The sequence below is a fragment of the Protopterus annectens genome, chromosome 16.part0, assembly GCF_019279795.1.
Source record: "Protopterus annectens isolate FY-2018-M chromosome 16.part0, PAN1.0, whole genome shotgun sequence".
In the NCBI taxonomy this organism is placed as follows: domain Eukaryota; kingdom Metazoa; phylum Chordata; order Ceratodontiformes; family Protopteridae; genus Protopterus; species Protopterus annectens.
The window spans coordinates 553,891,940-553,907,880 of NC_056750.1; the positions used below are offsets into that span (position 1 = coordinate 553,891,940).

Below are 15,941 nucleotides of genomic sequence, written 5' to 3' on the forward strand. Positions count from 1 at the left end.
TGCTTTTCCTCCAGTGCCTCTCCTCCCCAAGGTACTCCTAAAGGTCAGACAAGAGAAGCCAAAAATTATACTGATTGCCCCAGACTGGCCCCGCTAGTACTGGTATCCAATCCTAAGGAACTTGTCTCAATGCCCAGCCTGGACCTTACCTCAAATACCTCACCTACTGTCCCAACAAAACAATCAGATCCTGCACAGCCAACTCAAGACCTTAAATCTGGCAGCATGGCGGATAATGTTGTCATACAAAACACACCTCTCACTAAAGCAGCGATGGATGTCATTTTGGAGGCCAGGAGGCCTAGTACTAGAAAATCCTATGCTGGAAAATGGAAGAGATTCTGTGTCTGGAACCAGGCACAAGGAATTGACACAGCAGTACCAAATATTCCTCAGATTTTGCAATACTTAACTGAGGTGCTGGACAAAGGCCTATCCTTTTCATCATTTAAAATTCATGCCTCTGTCACTTCGGCTCATTACAACACAGAGCCACCAATCTTTTCTCATCCTTTGTTAAGGCAGTACCTCAGAGGAGCCAAAAACTTAAGGCCTCCAAGGAGATCACCAGTACCTCCATGGGACCTCAATTATGTTTTGGAAAAACTCACTCTGCCCCCTTTTGAGCCAGCTACTACAGCTGATATAAAGTTTTTATCTTGGAAAACAGCTCTCCTCCTAGCAATAACCTCTGCAAGACCTTTTATCATTTTTTATCCAGACAGGGTTTCTCTGAGGACAAAACCGACATTTATGCCTAAGGTAGTGTCCAGTGTGGCCCTTAACCAATCTATTCATCTGCCTACTTTTTATCCAAACCCACAAAATAAGGGGGAGAGAATTCTGCATTCTTTGGACATACACAGACAGCTACGCTTCTACTTGAACAGAACCAAAGCTTTCCGAGAGACTGAGCAACTACTAGTAGCATATATGCTGCAGGATCACAAGGAAAGGCTATTTCAAAGCAGACTATCTCAAAGTGGATAGGCCACTGCATTCGTTTCTGCCATTCACAACATGGCAAGCCAGTGCCTAAGGGCATTAAGCCACATTCAACCAGAGCAGCAGCCACTTTAGCAGCCTTCCTCAGGGGAGTGCCAACCAAAGACATTGGAACCATTTCATTACATCTCAGTTTTTGATCCTTCACTTCCTGAGCTTGCATTGGCATCTCAAAATATTATGTGGAGTAGGTGTAAATTTATGAAGGTGAGCCAGTTTCCTGCAGTAGGGAAGTGCTTGCTGTTGTCAAACATATGCACTTGTCATATCGCTTGCCTGCTGCATTGTCTTTTGCCATTAGGGTACTAACCATCCTTTGGCAAATGCTGCTCTGAAAGCCCACTCCACTAATTGAGAGTAGTTTCAGCTGGTAATTAATTCAAGAAAGTCTCATTTGCAAGCATTTGTGCTGTATCTTCTTTGTTTTCTGTGCTTGGCTTCAACAACCAGTATTGCTTCAGCCATAAGTCATGGTGTAGTCCACATATGAGAAGTCAGTGCTCCAGGGCTCAACTGAGTTCTGTGCTTGCATGATCCTCCTGCTCCTTCTACTGTGGTGGCACCACTTGTCATTCCTTCCAAGCAGGAACCCATCAGGGATTACCCTCAGCATTAAATGTTACAGATATGATCTTACCAAGTCAGTTGATCTACTAGTTATCCCACATTGTTGGGTCAGAAATACCCTCTACCAGCTGTTCTTCAGATACCTGTGATTACTGAATTTCCTTGAAAGATAGACAGGTGTGTTTTGCACCACTTGTTTAATAATTTAGTGTTAAATCTGTGTTATTTCCTAATTTCAGTAAGATGCTCACTGCTGCTTAGAGGTGAAAGGAATGGCATTTGAGAGACAGGCAATAGTTGTGGTGCCATTGCACTAGATCATGGCATGCATTGGTAGTGGTGAGCAGATGTCCCTGAATGTGGAAGTTTGCTCAGAAAGGTCAAATTGTGATTGATGGAAAGAAATCCTCAATCAAGGGGACCCTTCATTTAGGGTCCTATGGGTAGATCGGGTGACATGGTAAGAACATATCTTTCTTTTTATTCACACTGTGCTTTTGAAACTTTTGTGTGTGATTAGTTGCAGCAAAATTCTTTCTTCCATCTTTATTGAACCTTTTTCTTTTACGTTTAGGATGAAATATATTGAAACAGAGCTGAAGAAAAGGAAAGGGATTGTAGAAAATGAAGAACAAAGAGTTAAAGCTAAAAATCCAGAAGACAGCTTATATGAGCTTCCAGACAGCATTCAGGTTTCTTCTGCCAAGAGGACTGAAGAGATGTTGTCTAATCAGATGCTTAGTGGTATTCCTGAGGTGGATCTTGGTATTGAGTAAGTAGCATTGTGTTTCAAGCTGTGTTTTTTCATGAATGCCTGTTCCTTTCAGTTGAGGAAACTGCCTAATACATTATTGCATGAAATAACTGTTTTGCAATAACTTGTTGTAAACATATTTGTAAAATAAATGAGGGATGTCTTATTGGTGTTCATTTACATCCACCAGACAATTTTCATTAATGCCTGATGACTCTCTGTCAATCAGGCTTATTTAAGTTGCACTGAGATGCGACAACCTTAAAGTTGATTACTTTAAGCAAGAAGGGTATAGGGGATGATGCCGTTAATGTGAGGGAGGCCCCCATGTACAAAAGTTTCAGTGACTCTCCCATCCAGTCATATTTTTAAATTAGGTTTTCAGTAAAATTCAGATTGCAGACATAAATCATATCCATCTCATTTATTTGATTTCAAACAGAAGATAAGCTGAAATGACTTGACTACTTATTGTGCCACTCTTTTTAAAACCTGGGTAATGGGACTTATTCCATTAGAATTTTGTGATGTCTAATGTACAGGTATTGTTTCCTAGATTGCTAGACCTGAAAAAAGATTAATCACTCCAGAAGGCATTCTGATTGCAAAATACCATGACATAATGAGATTTAGAAAAGACATATTGAAGTTACCTTGCATTGCTTAACTTTAAGTTACTAGCACTGAATCATGGCCAAGATAGCATAATCTAGCACTTCTCTGTCAGACCGGAATCATGTTGAGATAGTTGCACTGAAATTGGAATCTGTTAAAATTATGTAGCCTTGTTCAGAAACCACTCCAAGGCACATCTGAGCAGGAGTTAATTCTGTGCAAACCTCCTTGTGTTTAAAAACTCTGATGTTATTATGTTAATGGTAAGTTATGTGGAGTTTTAGGGTGGCATTAAGGGAACTTTGCCTGTACTTTTCAGAATAAGTAACTTTGAAGACATGCAGCTTTCATTTTTGTGACCAGTGGGTGGAATCCTGGCTGTGGCACCAGTGACCTAGGCTTGCACAGCAGCTCTGTACCTGTTAAGGGCTAGCTGGAAGAGGTGGTAAAGAGTGGTTAATGCCAGTTTGGTCATCCTAGCTGGTGGAGTTGAGGGGTGACTCTTGCACTACCAATGACTCCTGACAGAGGCTGAGAGAAATACAGGGGGCACCTGTGAATGCTTTATGTGTACAAGTCTGTATCATAATTGTAAAATTGCTTGGGGTATTGTTACATAGGATCATAGGAAGTTATTAGGATATTGGCCCTGAGGCCCTTATACACCTAGCCAAGAGAAGAAACTGTTGTAAAAGAGAGTAAAATCCCATGATTGGAGGAGCTCCCTGGTCAGCCTCAGTAAGAAGCTGAGATCCCTTATAAGATCCTCCAAAGCTATCTCCGAAAACAAAATCGCCACGAATTCTAAGGACAACCACAAAGCATTCTATAGCTATGTCAATAATCTCGATGATAGCACCCAGATCTACTCTGAGTTACAGCACAACGACATAAAAATTACAGAACCAACTGATATTGCCAACATCCTGGCAGGTAGGTTCAGTGCTAACTTTATCCCCCCCCCCCACCCCCTAAAGGGAACATATCTATACAGGAAGAATGCAGAGTCCCTGTAATCACAACTATGCAGGTAAAAGCTTCACACTCTAAAGCCAAAAACACTGCATCCATGGGGACCGGACAACATCCCAGGCTGCGTTTTACACTAACTTCAGAACGAACTGGCTCCCCACCTAAGCACCATGTCCAATAATAGCCTCACATCAGGCTTTGTGCCCACTGAATGGTGCACAGCAACAGTTACCCCACTCCACAAAGGGAGAGCCACCACTGATCCCGGGAACTATCGCCCTATTAGCCTGACAAGCCTGGTCTGCATGGCCATGGAATGTATCATCATGGAACTCATAAACAAAGAGATTGGTAACCTCCAAACTATGGATCCCAACCAGATTGGGTTTGTGAAAGGCAGATCATGCCTCCTGAAACTGATCGACTTCTTTGAGGCAGTCACCAAAGCCGTAGATGAGGGTAAGGTGGTTCACACAGCCTATCTTGACCTCGCCAAGGCTTTCGACACCATCCCCCATTCTGGAATTAGAGCTAAATTCACTAAACTAGGTATAAATCCCTACGTCACAAGATGGGTTGCCAACTGGCTCACTGACAGAACCCACACTGTAAAATTTGCAGACTCCAAATCTGTCTTCAAACCAGTGACAAGTGGAGTACCACAGGGTTCAGTCCTGGGACCTCTCCTGCTTGGTATCTACTTCTCTGAAGTGCAGGTTAACGCAGAAGGCCACTGGCTAATGAAGTTTGCAGATGACTGCAAACTAGGAGCCATAGTCAAGTCCCCAACTGATGTGGACTTCCTACAGAAGGGCCTCGCTGAGACAGATGCCTGGTGTCAGAGCCATGGCCTCAAGCTCAGTGCCAAAAAGTGCAGTGTCATCCCCTTTGGTAAAAACTCTGTACCCATGAACTACCACATAGGCAGCAATCTACTTAACACCGAATGTGTGATAAGAGATTTTGGGACCCAGGTGGACAGTAGTCTCTCCTTTGATAGTCACATCGCCACAGTAGTCAGGAAGTCCTTCGACGTGGCACACCTCATCATAAAAGGGTTCTCATCCAGGAAAAAAGAGGTCATATTTCCCCTCTACTCGACACTCATTAGACCCATTATAGAGTACAACACCCCTTTTGGAATGTACCTCACAAGACATCTGCAGCAGCTGGAAAGGCCACAGAACTACCTCACAAAGAGGATTACTGGCCTCAAACAAATGCCCTACACTGACCATCTCAAAAAACTCCAGCTTTACTCTGTAGTATATCACCTACTCTGAGGTGATCTCTGCCTAACATATAAAGCTATGTCAAACCCAGAGCTGTTGGACATGCTTCACCTAAAGAAATCCCAATCCCTCCGAGCTTCACGCTCTAGGGACCTAAACCTTGTCACCACAATAAATAGGACATGCTGGAGGGATAGATTCCTGTCCCAGAGACTTCCCATACTCTGGAACAGGCTTCCCATCTATGTCAAGCAAAGTTCTTCATTAGGACTCTTCATGAAAAATCTTGATGAATGGATGGGAAATAGGAAATACACCCCGGGGATCACTTCTGTGTCTCTGCTCGACAGTGCCGCAGGAAAATAACTTTCTTGGGTGGCGTAAGCCGGGGAACCTTGTTGGCTAGGCTTACGTAGGCCCTTGGGCCGATAACCTAGTACCTACCTATGAACCTAAGTCAGCACCCAAAGCCCTGTCCAGCAGGGACAGAGGTGGAATCCCAGGGGTGTATTTTCTGTTTCACATCCAGTTATCCAGGTTGCACTTAAAAAGGGTTAATGAGGTACTCTGCTTGACATAGAGATGGTCTGTTCCACAGATGGGGGGGGGAGTGTCTGGGACATAAATCTGTCCCGCCAAGAAGTCCGATTGATGTCACAGACCAGGTTGATTTCACGTGTGCGGGTTACTCTAGTGGAGCTTGACTTGTGGATATGCTGCAGTCCCATCAAGGCAGAGTCTGAGATTGCTTTGTATGCCAGACTGTGGTCACTTCTGAGGAGTCTGTATGAAACTGAGTAGATGGGCAAGATTTTTAGCCTATCTATGTAGGGTAGATGTTTGAGGCCCTGGATTCTCCTGGTGAGGAACCTCTGTGGTTTCTCTAGCTGCTGCATGTGCTTTGCGAGGTATGTGCTGAAGGGGGCATTGTACTCTGTAACTGGCCTTATAAGGGAAGAATACAGGGATGCTATAACCTCCTTGTCCCTGGATGAGATACCCTTACTTATGATCAGCAGTATTTTGGTAAATTTGGGGTAAGCTTGGCTAGGCTTAAAATGTCTCTTTGGCCGATAGCCTATTAACAACCTATTAACCTGTGGGGGAAAAAGATTGATAGAGTTTTAGGGATCCCACGGAAGCATGCCACAGCAGCATCCCAGCCATAACTCAACATAGATGTGCACATGGAAGTAAAAAAAAATACACAGTGTGCATAAAGAAAGTACAGTGTGCATTGTATGCTGTGGTGCAAACAGTGCAGAGGAGCTGTGGGTGCATACAAAGAAAGTCTCAGTAGCCTTGTCTGACTGCCGTCTGGCAACTGACTGTTTGCCTCTTAGAACTTTAAATACAACATGTAGTTGCTACTAAGGTTTTGCTTGGAAATGGAAGAAAATTTAGACCTTCCCCCCACCCATCCACCCACCACCAATTGTGTGGCATACCAGCCAAGAGTGTATGTACAAATCAGTCAGTGGCCATTTAGGCTTGATTATATAGGTTGTTAACATGGTCTCCAGGAAGGGCCAAAGTACCCTGATGCCCATGACCAGACGGCTATAGCTTGCACCCTATGTCTGACCTAGATGATCTAGATGATTTGCAGTGTGATTTAGTTATCACAGAGCACCCTGCTGCTGTTCTGCCATCAAAAACCGCTACAGACAACATAGGTGTTTGCAGTATCAGCTTGTATTGTTGTTGCCTTCAGATTGCTATTGTAAACTCTAAGCTCCTTGAGGGCCTCATAAGGCAATACTTATAATCTAGTTTACCACTGTACTATTTGTGAGGACAGTGACATACTCAAGAGTAGGATTAGAAGATGAGCAAAGCAGAGGGGACCCTTAATGTGGTGAGCCTTTATCGCTGCATTACTGAATTCAGAGGTGGCCTTTTTTGTAGTAAGAAGAGCAAGAGAAAATTTTACTGAGGTTCAGATATAGACTAGAAGAATGTGAGGAATTCAATAAGGAAAGAAAACATTCTTGATACGTTTCCTATTACTGCAGCAGATGTAGAAGAGGTGAAGGTGAATGAGACACTGGACATCGATCTTGCCTCATTGTGTTTCACATTCTGTGGAGAAGGAGTAGATGGTGCAGCAGCCAGGTATCTCTGGATAGTAGAATTTTGTTTGTTTTGCTGTGTAACTGATGTACAGAACAATGGGCAGGTTTTGAAGTACTTGAAAGGACAAAAAAAAAAAAGAGCGGAATTCTCTATTACCTAATGGAAGAAATATGGGAAGAAAGGCATTTGGCCAGTCTAAGGATGGCTTAAATACTTAAGAAAGCATTATAGATGTGCACAAGGTATGTATGATGGGGAAAACTATCTTTGAAGAGATTAGTTAAAAAATAGTAAAGATTTTCCAAGAGACCATGCCAGATGGAAAGAAGGGAGATGGATGAAGGCGGCGTCCTGGAGAAACAAGACATTTTTTAGATAAAGTGAAGGGCACTGGAAGACTAACCCAGGTGTTCATTATTAAAATGAGAGAAGGAAGCTTGAGAAGGCTGCAGACTAGCAGAAATGCTGAATTATTTTCCCACATTGATGTTTAATGAGGACTTGAAGTGCAGTGATTCAGCATAAAAAGGTAGGATGGCAGCTGATTGCAAATCGATGAGTGACCAGGGAAAAAGACAGATAAAGAACCTCAGGGGTCCTAATTATTCTTGGCAAAGTCAAGCAGACAGGTGCCCTCCCTGGGTGCTGAAGTATTTGGCAGGAATGAGTGGATGCCAAATGCCTAACCTTTCTGTATCTCACTTTAAAAATAGGAGTTGTGTTGCAGTGCTTCTAATGTGGAGTTAGTGAATATCTTGCATACAAAAGGGTGGCGCTTGGCAGTTACAGTGATGTCCCTCTGTCCTCTTCTGTGTACCAAGGAAGATTATGGAAACATTTCTGTGGTGTTGGTTGAGTTTTGTTCTTTCATGCAGCAGAGGTCTTGTCAGTGCAGCCTGATATGCCCATGTGACTTTATCAGCACAGGGTTAGAAGGAGGAGACCTGAAGAGTGCAGCATATTTTGATTTCACCTTTTAGCATGCTACATCACAGAAGACTAACAGGAGTGTTAGAGGGTACGGACCTAGAGACCAACTGCATGAGCTGGCTGAGCAACATGATGAATGTCTAGAAGCAAAATGTTAGTGTGCATGGATAATCTTGTTGGATACCATCCTATGGTTGATAAGAAAACTCGGCATGTTTGCTGGTAATTGCAAACCTCATAGTGAAAGATGGTGGAGTAAGTCTCCATTGAAATATATGGTATGCAAGGTGAGCTGTTAGAAGCAGAAGAGTGCAAGGTGAGTTGACAGAAGCAGAAGAAGAGTGCAAGGTGGTGTACTTGGTGGGTAAAATCCAAGATGTATGCTGGGAGGGGTGACATTTAGGGAGAACAGAAAATGTAAAGATTTTGGGGGTTATATCACCCATTGCCTTTGTCACATAGCAGAAAATGTGAGAAGGCATGACTGGGTCTATTGAAATGCTAGGATGAATAGCTAGGGGAGTACTTTTTATGGAAATTTAAGTCATCCTCCCAATTTATAAGGGCACTCATTGACGAGATCATCCATGTTTTTGTAGTACTTATACACTTCTGGCAGCCATACACAGAAAAAGATGCTGATGTGGTATAATGTCTGGTATAGCAGTTGCAGTGTAATTGTGAGAAGGATACAGGGATTACATGACAGGCAATGTGCTTAGCATACCACTTTGGACAAGCAGAGTGGAATATTTTGAAGAGTGACTTAAGTCTTCCTTTTTAAACTTTGACAGAATTTCTTGCAGATTGAGTTGATTTATTGACTGTAACGGATGACAAATGTAATCAGTCCATTTTAAATATGTACATATCCAAACATCACTCCCCTATGATCTTGCAGTTCATCTTCTTGGTTCATGATCATGAGTCATGACTTTTGGCATTACTTAAAAAAAATGTTTCCTCATCTTGGATAGAATATTAGGAATGATGCAGAAGTCTTGGCAAGTATACACTGCTAAAGAAACAGGTGAGAGATGTGACATGGAGGCATTAAACTGGCACTGGCAGAGAATATGTTGTTATGGTGAAGATAAGTTGAGAAAACGTGAGTGGGAGGTCATTGGCAAAAGCTGAATAGAAAATGAATTGCGATAAGTTTAACCTGCAAACATATGATGATGCTGACAGAAGTTGATTTATGGTTTGTCACATCTGTCCAGTTATTGCAGGTAGGCTGTATGTATCTGCTATTCCCTTTACTCTGCAGTCAGTCACGCCACTGAAGCTCAGGAAGTTTGCAGTGTAACTTCCAGTGGGCGGAGTGGAGCCTAAGCCTTTTGACAGAATCAAATTATGTCCTCACATTTCAAACATATTCATATTTCTGGAACCATAGGGATTATGAAAGAAGTATAAATAGCAAATTCTTCAGCACAAACTATTTTTATAGTGGTGCTATTCTTTAAGTTGTAGGTCATGAACCAAATTTTATAAGTCACAGTAAACACAATGACTGTTGCATTTTGTAATATTTTTGTAAACAGCTTACAATATCTGAGCAACCACTCAAATTACACACACTGTCAGCAGCATTTTATTCATCTAGATGAAAACTTTTACATGAGGCTAAGGGGGTTCTGTCTGTGTAACCTAGTTGTTGAGATATTTAGAAAACTGCGAAAGTTATATCTATATAAATGAATATCATAAAAACAACAGTTATTTATTTACGTGCACTAAGCAGAGGTCAGTTATTAATGCGGTTGAGTTTGCCATTATGTAAGCTTTAATATTAAATATTTTAAAACATTGTACATAGCATGATTTTGGAATTATTGGTGCAAATATGAACAAGCAGTATTTGATGCCTAGAGGCGTCAGTAAAAGGTAACTGCAGATGTACCTGGAGGTGTCATTCGGATGTAGTAAGTCAAGAAAACTAAAACCCAAATCTCCCGTCTTCCATCCAGAAGCTCCAACCTACTGTAATAATAATAAAAGTACACAGTACGAGGTACATGCATAAACACAGAAGGTTTTATTAGCATTTCAGAGATTAGATTCAAAAATGGTGCCCTGTTGAGCAACAACCCCCTCACATGACTCAAGAGGTGTTTCTGGCACAAATTTGGGAAGGATGTGAGCGAGTAGCTGCAGCTGGTTTGCATATCCTGGAAGGTGGCAAATGCTTCTGGTGCCCCACAAGAGTGAAACCTGGCAGATGCACTAATTTTATACCTAGTGAATTCTGAGTTTTGAGTGCATTTGCAGTGATAAGCCAAGAGAGGTCAGCATGCGGAGGCACATTCCCTTAGGGAGAAGGCAGTAATGGAGGTCACAATAGCTACTGAAGGCTTTCGGGGGGGGGGGTCCTTGGAGTGAGAGAGTGGGCCACCCCAAAAATCCAGGATGCTGACCCACTCTGTTCCATTTGACTTTCATCAAGGAATGGAGGGCCATTAGACAAATGAATTGTAGGAGTCTTGTCTAGCCCAGGACTTGCCAACTTCCCTTTGCTGAATGAATGTGCATACTGGGTGTAGGTGGAGGATCCATCAAGCACAATCCTGCATGGAGAAAGACTGAAAATCATAAGACAAATTAACAAGGAGTCTGTATCCTGGTAAAAAAAATGTAAATTTCCATTTGAAAACATAAACCGTCAGGTTTACTCCTGAAATCCAAAACCATGTTTAAAGTTCTCAGTGAAGAGTGATTCACAGTATACCAGTTTTATGCAGGAAAAATTTATTCTTTAGACTAGATGAGAATTTTTGATGACAAGTAACATTGTGTCATATTGTAAGCATGAGTATTGAGTGTCAAGCCCAGTGCAGCACTTACTGTCATACTCTCTAAATGTTTTAAAGTTAGGATTAAGTTCTTCTTGGTCAGTGTATAGTAATCAGACTTGATATCGAGGTTGTTTGCGACACTGAAAAGGAAGGATTAAATAGACCTGACATATAGTTTAGTTAGGGGCTTAGTGTAACTGAAACCAGCTGTAATGGTTATGTTCCATGTAAAAATTTGTGTTCATTTTGCATATCCCCTCTGGAGTAAGAATATAAGGTGGCACAATATTAGGTGTGCGACCTCACTAAAGCTATTAATTAAAGGTAACATAATCTTGGGGTGCCTGATAACTGAACACAGAATGGTATTAGTTACATATTAACATTTTCTAATACTTATTAGCATATTTGTTTTAAAACTAATGTGCTTATTCATGTAAACATACCAGCTACAGTTATCAATTCCAGCCAGAACATAGCTGTCAGTAGCTTGGGTGTAAAGATTGCTGTTTTCCTTAAAGTGTATTACTGCAGATTCCCTTCTGTTAAATTTCAGTTTGAGTGCTTGGTCATGCAGATGTATGAGAAATGCTGAAGCTTCTCATGGTCATTTAAATTTGCCACAAAGCTTGTAGTGTTGGACTTTTTGAGGATTGACTTCTTCTTAGGTGCAAATCTTCATCAAGAGGATGCTGTCTCACTGTCCAAATGCAAATTCTAAAGCAGAATTCAGAATAAATGTGAACATGTTTTGATGACGCAAGTGTAAATGTGATACACTGAAGCACTCTGATTCTGCATTTTGTTTCCTTGATATTTTGAACTGGAACTATTCTCCACTTTGTTTACTTTTCTGTGAACTTGTTCGGTTGTGGTGGTGGAAGGTGTACAGGGAACTGTAAGGACATCTCTATTGCTTTCACTTGCAAGTGCATGGATACATGCATCGTCACGTGTGCTCATGCACAAAAAAAAGTATTGCAGAGCTAGCAATGGCATTTTTTTCTTAATGAAAGCATCAGCAGCCGTATTACAAGGGATCACAGGAGTTTACTAGGCTACTGACCTGGAGGTCATTGCAAGAATAGCTGTTTCATCCCAATGTAATACCATAGATACTCTGGTCAGTATCCAGGGTAATGACTGCCCATGTCCAGGAGAGTTGTGGGCGCTATCCCCAGTAAGAATTTACAGTGTCTCATCCACTCATCTAGGTTCCTTTTGAAGAGTGTCTTAGAGGTGCTCTGCTTCACATGAATTGGCAGCCTATTCCAAAGACCCAACAGTCTCTGGGAGACAAATTGTCACTCCAGCACTTCCTAGTCAAGTCACAGGCCATATTTAGGTCCCTGGAGTGGGTAGCTCTAGTCCCTTTTGATTTACGGATGTGCAGCAAATTGATTAGGTTTGGATCAGAGATTGCTCTGTAAGCCAGGCAGAAGTCTTCCCTAAGAAGTCTGTACAATACTGTGTATAGTGACAGGGACTTTAGTCATTCTGTATAAGGCGTGCTGAAGTCTGTTGATGTTCTTCGTGTTTCACTGTTGCAGTCATCACTTGTGGGTTATCCCTGCTGGGTAGCCCTCTGTCTGCCTGAATACCAGAGTAAAGGATTTCCCTCCTGCGTTGGCTGTTCTGAGACTCTGGCTGGCGTCAGGTCGTCAGGGCTGTAAAGGGTGACAGCCAATGCCATTGCATTAGTCTTTCTTGCCTTGGAGCCTGAAGCAGTTTTGAGAGTGTGTCAGTTGGCCATTGCCAGAGTGAGGAAAAAGTACAGTTTTGTACCTACCATAAATGTAGATGTCCGATAGGAATGCATCTGCAGTCCTTACAAATGGGTTGTCCTGTCGTCAGGCAGCCCTTCGGTCGGCCGGATTCCAAAGTCTGGGTCTGGCTTCGGCTGGTGTCGCACTTCACCCGACGTCATAGCTGCAGTTCTTCGGGTATAAAGGCATCAGCCGACGCCATTTTCCTCAGTGTTTCTTGCCTCAGATGCCAGGTGCCCTCTTGGAAGGCTAAATTTGGATAAATGCCAATGTTTCCAAATAGTAGAGAGCAAACACAAAAAATAAGCATGTATGTACATTATATACAAACAAATACACCATGAAAGATCCCCCCCCAGCTAGCTATAAGATGGGCAAATACCCTAGGAGTACCACAGAGGGGAAGGCGGGTGGGTAATCCTGACTGCAGATGCATTCCTATCGGACATCTACATTTATGGTAGGTACAAAACTGTACTATGTCCTTCAAGGATGCATCTGCAGTCCTTACAAATGGGTAGAATACCATAGCCAAACTGGGGGAGGAGGAAAAGAGCTAAATTATGGTGTAGTTAGGATCCCTTGCAAAACAGCAGTGGCAAAACCTGCTCGGGATCTAGAATATAAAGGTAGATTATAATGCTTGGCAAATGTGTGCACGGAGGTCCAAGTAGCAGCCTCTATAATGTCCTTGGTGGCCACTCCTCGTAAGAAAGCTGTGGTAGTGGCTGTAGCCCTTGTAGAGTGAGGCCTGATGTTCTCTGGAGTTTTCTTTCCATGGTAGGAGTAACAAAATCTAATGCAATTTCCTATCCACTTGGAGATTGTTTGTTTTGAAATTGCTTTTCCTTCCCTTCCTGTTGCATATGCTACCAGAAGCTGGTCAGTTTTTCTATTGCCCTTTGTCCTGTCCAGGTAGTAGCGTAACTGTCTATGTACATCCAAGGTATGCAACAGTCTTTCTCCCCTGTTCTGTGGGTTTGGGAAGAATGTAGGTAGGTGGATAGCCTGGTTTAAAGACACTCTGGATACCACCTTAGGCATAAATGTTGGGTTTGTTCTCATGGACACTCTATCTTGATGGAAGATCAGGAAGGGTTGCACTGCCATTAATGCCTGTAGTTCAGAAACCCTTCTTGCTGAAGTGATTGCCAGCAGGAAAGCAGTCTTCCATGATAAGTATTGTAATTCTGCTGTTGCTGCTGGTTCGAAAGGAGGAAGTGTCAATTTTTCTAGCACAAAGTTCAAGTCCCATGCTGGCAATGGTGGTTTCCTAGGAGGCTTTACATTTTTGATTCCTCTCAGAAACTGCCTGAGCAGAGGATGTGAGAAGACAGGAGGATCCAAGCTGTATTCTGCTGAGATGGCTGATGCATGTATCCTGATGGAGGAATAGGACAGGCCTGAGTGGAAGAGCTCTGCCAAGTATTCCAGGTTATTGGCCATGTTTACCTGTGACACATCTTCTCCCTTTGCAGTACTCCAAATGAGGTATCTTTTCCATTTTGCTGCATAATTTTTCCTTGTAGAGGGTCTGCGAGCCTCAAGGATAATGTCTTTAACCCTTTTGGATAAATTTGGGTTAATTGATCTTATGTAATGTTCCAGGCAGTCAGCTGCAGAGTTTTCAGGTTTGGATGCAGGATGTTGTAATTGTTCTGTGTTAACAGCAGTGGAACCAGGGGTAGTGTCCATATTTGTTCCCGAGACATGCTCCTTAGTAATGGGTACCAATGTTGCCTTGGCCAGTCTGGAGCTATCAGAATGATCCTTGGACGGTCCTCTTTGATTTTCAATAGCACTTTGTGCATCAAAGGAAGTGGTGGGAATGCATATGCTGTCAGGTTTTTCCAACTGAAGGATAGGGAGTCCACCTTCCAAGCAAGTGGGTGGTACGTCCTTGTGCAGAATTTCTTTAGCTGGTGATTGCGTGGGGATGCAAATAAGTCTATTTCTGGAAGTCCACATTTTCTTGTGATGGCTTTGAATATGTCCGGATGCAGCATCCATTCGTGGGCATCCGTGGTAGTTCTGCTTAACATATCTGCTAGAATGTTTTGTTTTCCCGGTACAAAAATTGCTTGTAACTGAATGTTGTAGCTCAGAGCCACATTCCATAGGTCCAGTGCCATCCGGCATAGAGGGTATGAATGTGTGCCTCCCTGTTTGTTGATGTACCACATAACTGTGGTGTTGTCTGTCCTTATCATCAACTGCCCTTCTCGGAGAAATGGTCTGAATGTCTGGATTGCCAATTTTACTGCCAGCATTTCCTTTAGATTTATGTGCAGGTGCAGCTGGTCTTGAGTCCATAAGCCTTGTATGCACTTGTCCAGCATGTGGGCCCCCCAACCGAGGTCTGAGGCGTCCGTTGTGATGGTTTGACTTGGTTGAATGGTGTAGAAGGGCAATCCTGTGTTTGATTGGCAGGCCTGAGCCCACCATAGGAACTCTTGCTTCAGGCATGGGATTAGTGGAATTTTGGTTTCTAGGCTGTGTTTGTGTTGAGACCATAAATTCTTCAGGTACCACTGTAGCTTTCTCATATGTAGCCTGGCATGAGGGACCAGTATTATGCAGGATGCCATGAAGCCCAGGGCTTGCAGTACTTTTCTTGCTGTTAGATGGTCCTGCTTTGTTAATGCCAAGAAGTAGAGAGGAAGTTGCTCTTGCTTTTCTACGGTTAGGAATGCCATCTGCTTTGATGTGTCCAGCTCTGCACCCAAAAAGGTTATTCTTTGGGATGGTATCAGCCTTGACTTTTTTATATTGACTGTATATCCCAGGGCTTGCAGCAAGTAAATGACTCTTTGTAAGTCTTCTGTTAGCTTGTTTTTGTTGTCTGCTTGTATCAGGCAGTCGTCCAGGTAGGGATAAATTTGGATTCCCTGAAGTCTGCAATGAGCGATTACTGATGCCAGGCATTTCGTGAACACTCTGGGCGCAGTAGATAAGCCAAAGGGCAATGCTGAGAATTGATAATGCTCTGATCCTGCAAGAAATCTGAGGTATCTTCTGCAATTTGGTCGTATGGGGACGTGCAGGTATGCCTCCTTGAGATCTAGAGTTACCAGCCAAGACTCCTTGCCCAGCATGGGAAGAAGCTGCTGTAGAGTCAGCATTTTGAATTTTGGAACAGTGAGGAATGTGTTTAAAGCGGACAGGTCGAGAATAGGCCTCCATTTTTTTTCTTTTCTTGGTAACAGGAAGAGTCTGGAGTAAAATT

The 15,941-nt window shown here is 42.7% G+C and overlaps 1 protein-coding gene across 1 annotated transcript in view; it reads left to right on the forward strand.

The window, feature by feature from the left end:
• CCHR16.PART0H9orf78 (chromosome chr16.part0 C9orf78 homolog) overlaps nucleotides 1-15,941 on the forward strand; it is an 849,816-nt gene that overhangs the window by 588,173 nt on the left and 245,702 nt on the right. The window contains exon 6 of the mRNA XM_044058434.1: nucleotides 2,147-2,344. Within this exon, the coding sequence (XP_043914369.1) occupies nucleotides 2,147-2,344 (198 nt within the window). The remainder of the gene's footprint in view (nucleotides 1-2,146; nucleotides 2,345-15,941) is intronic.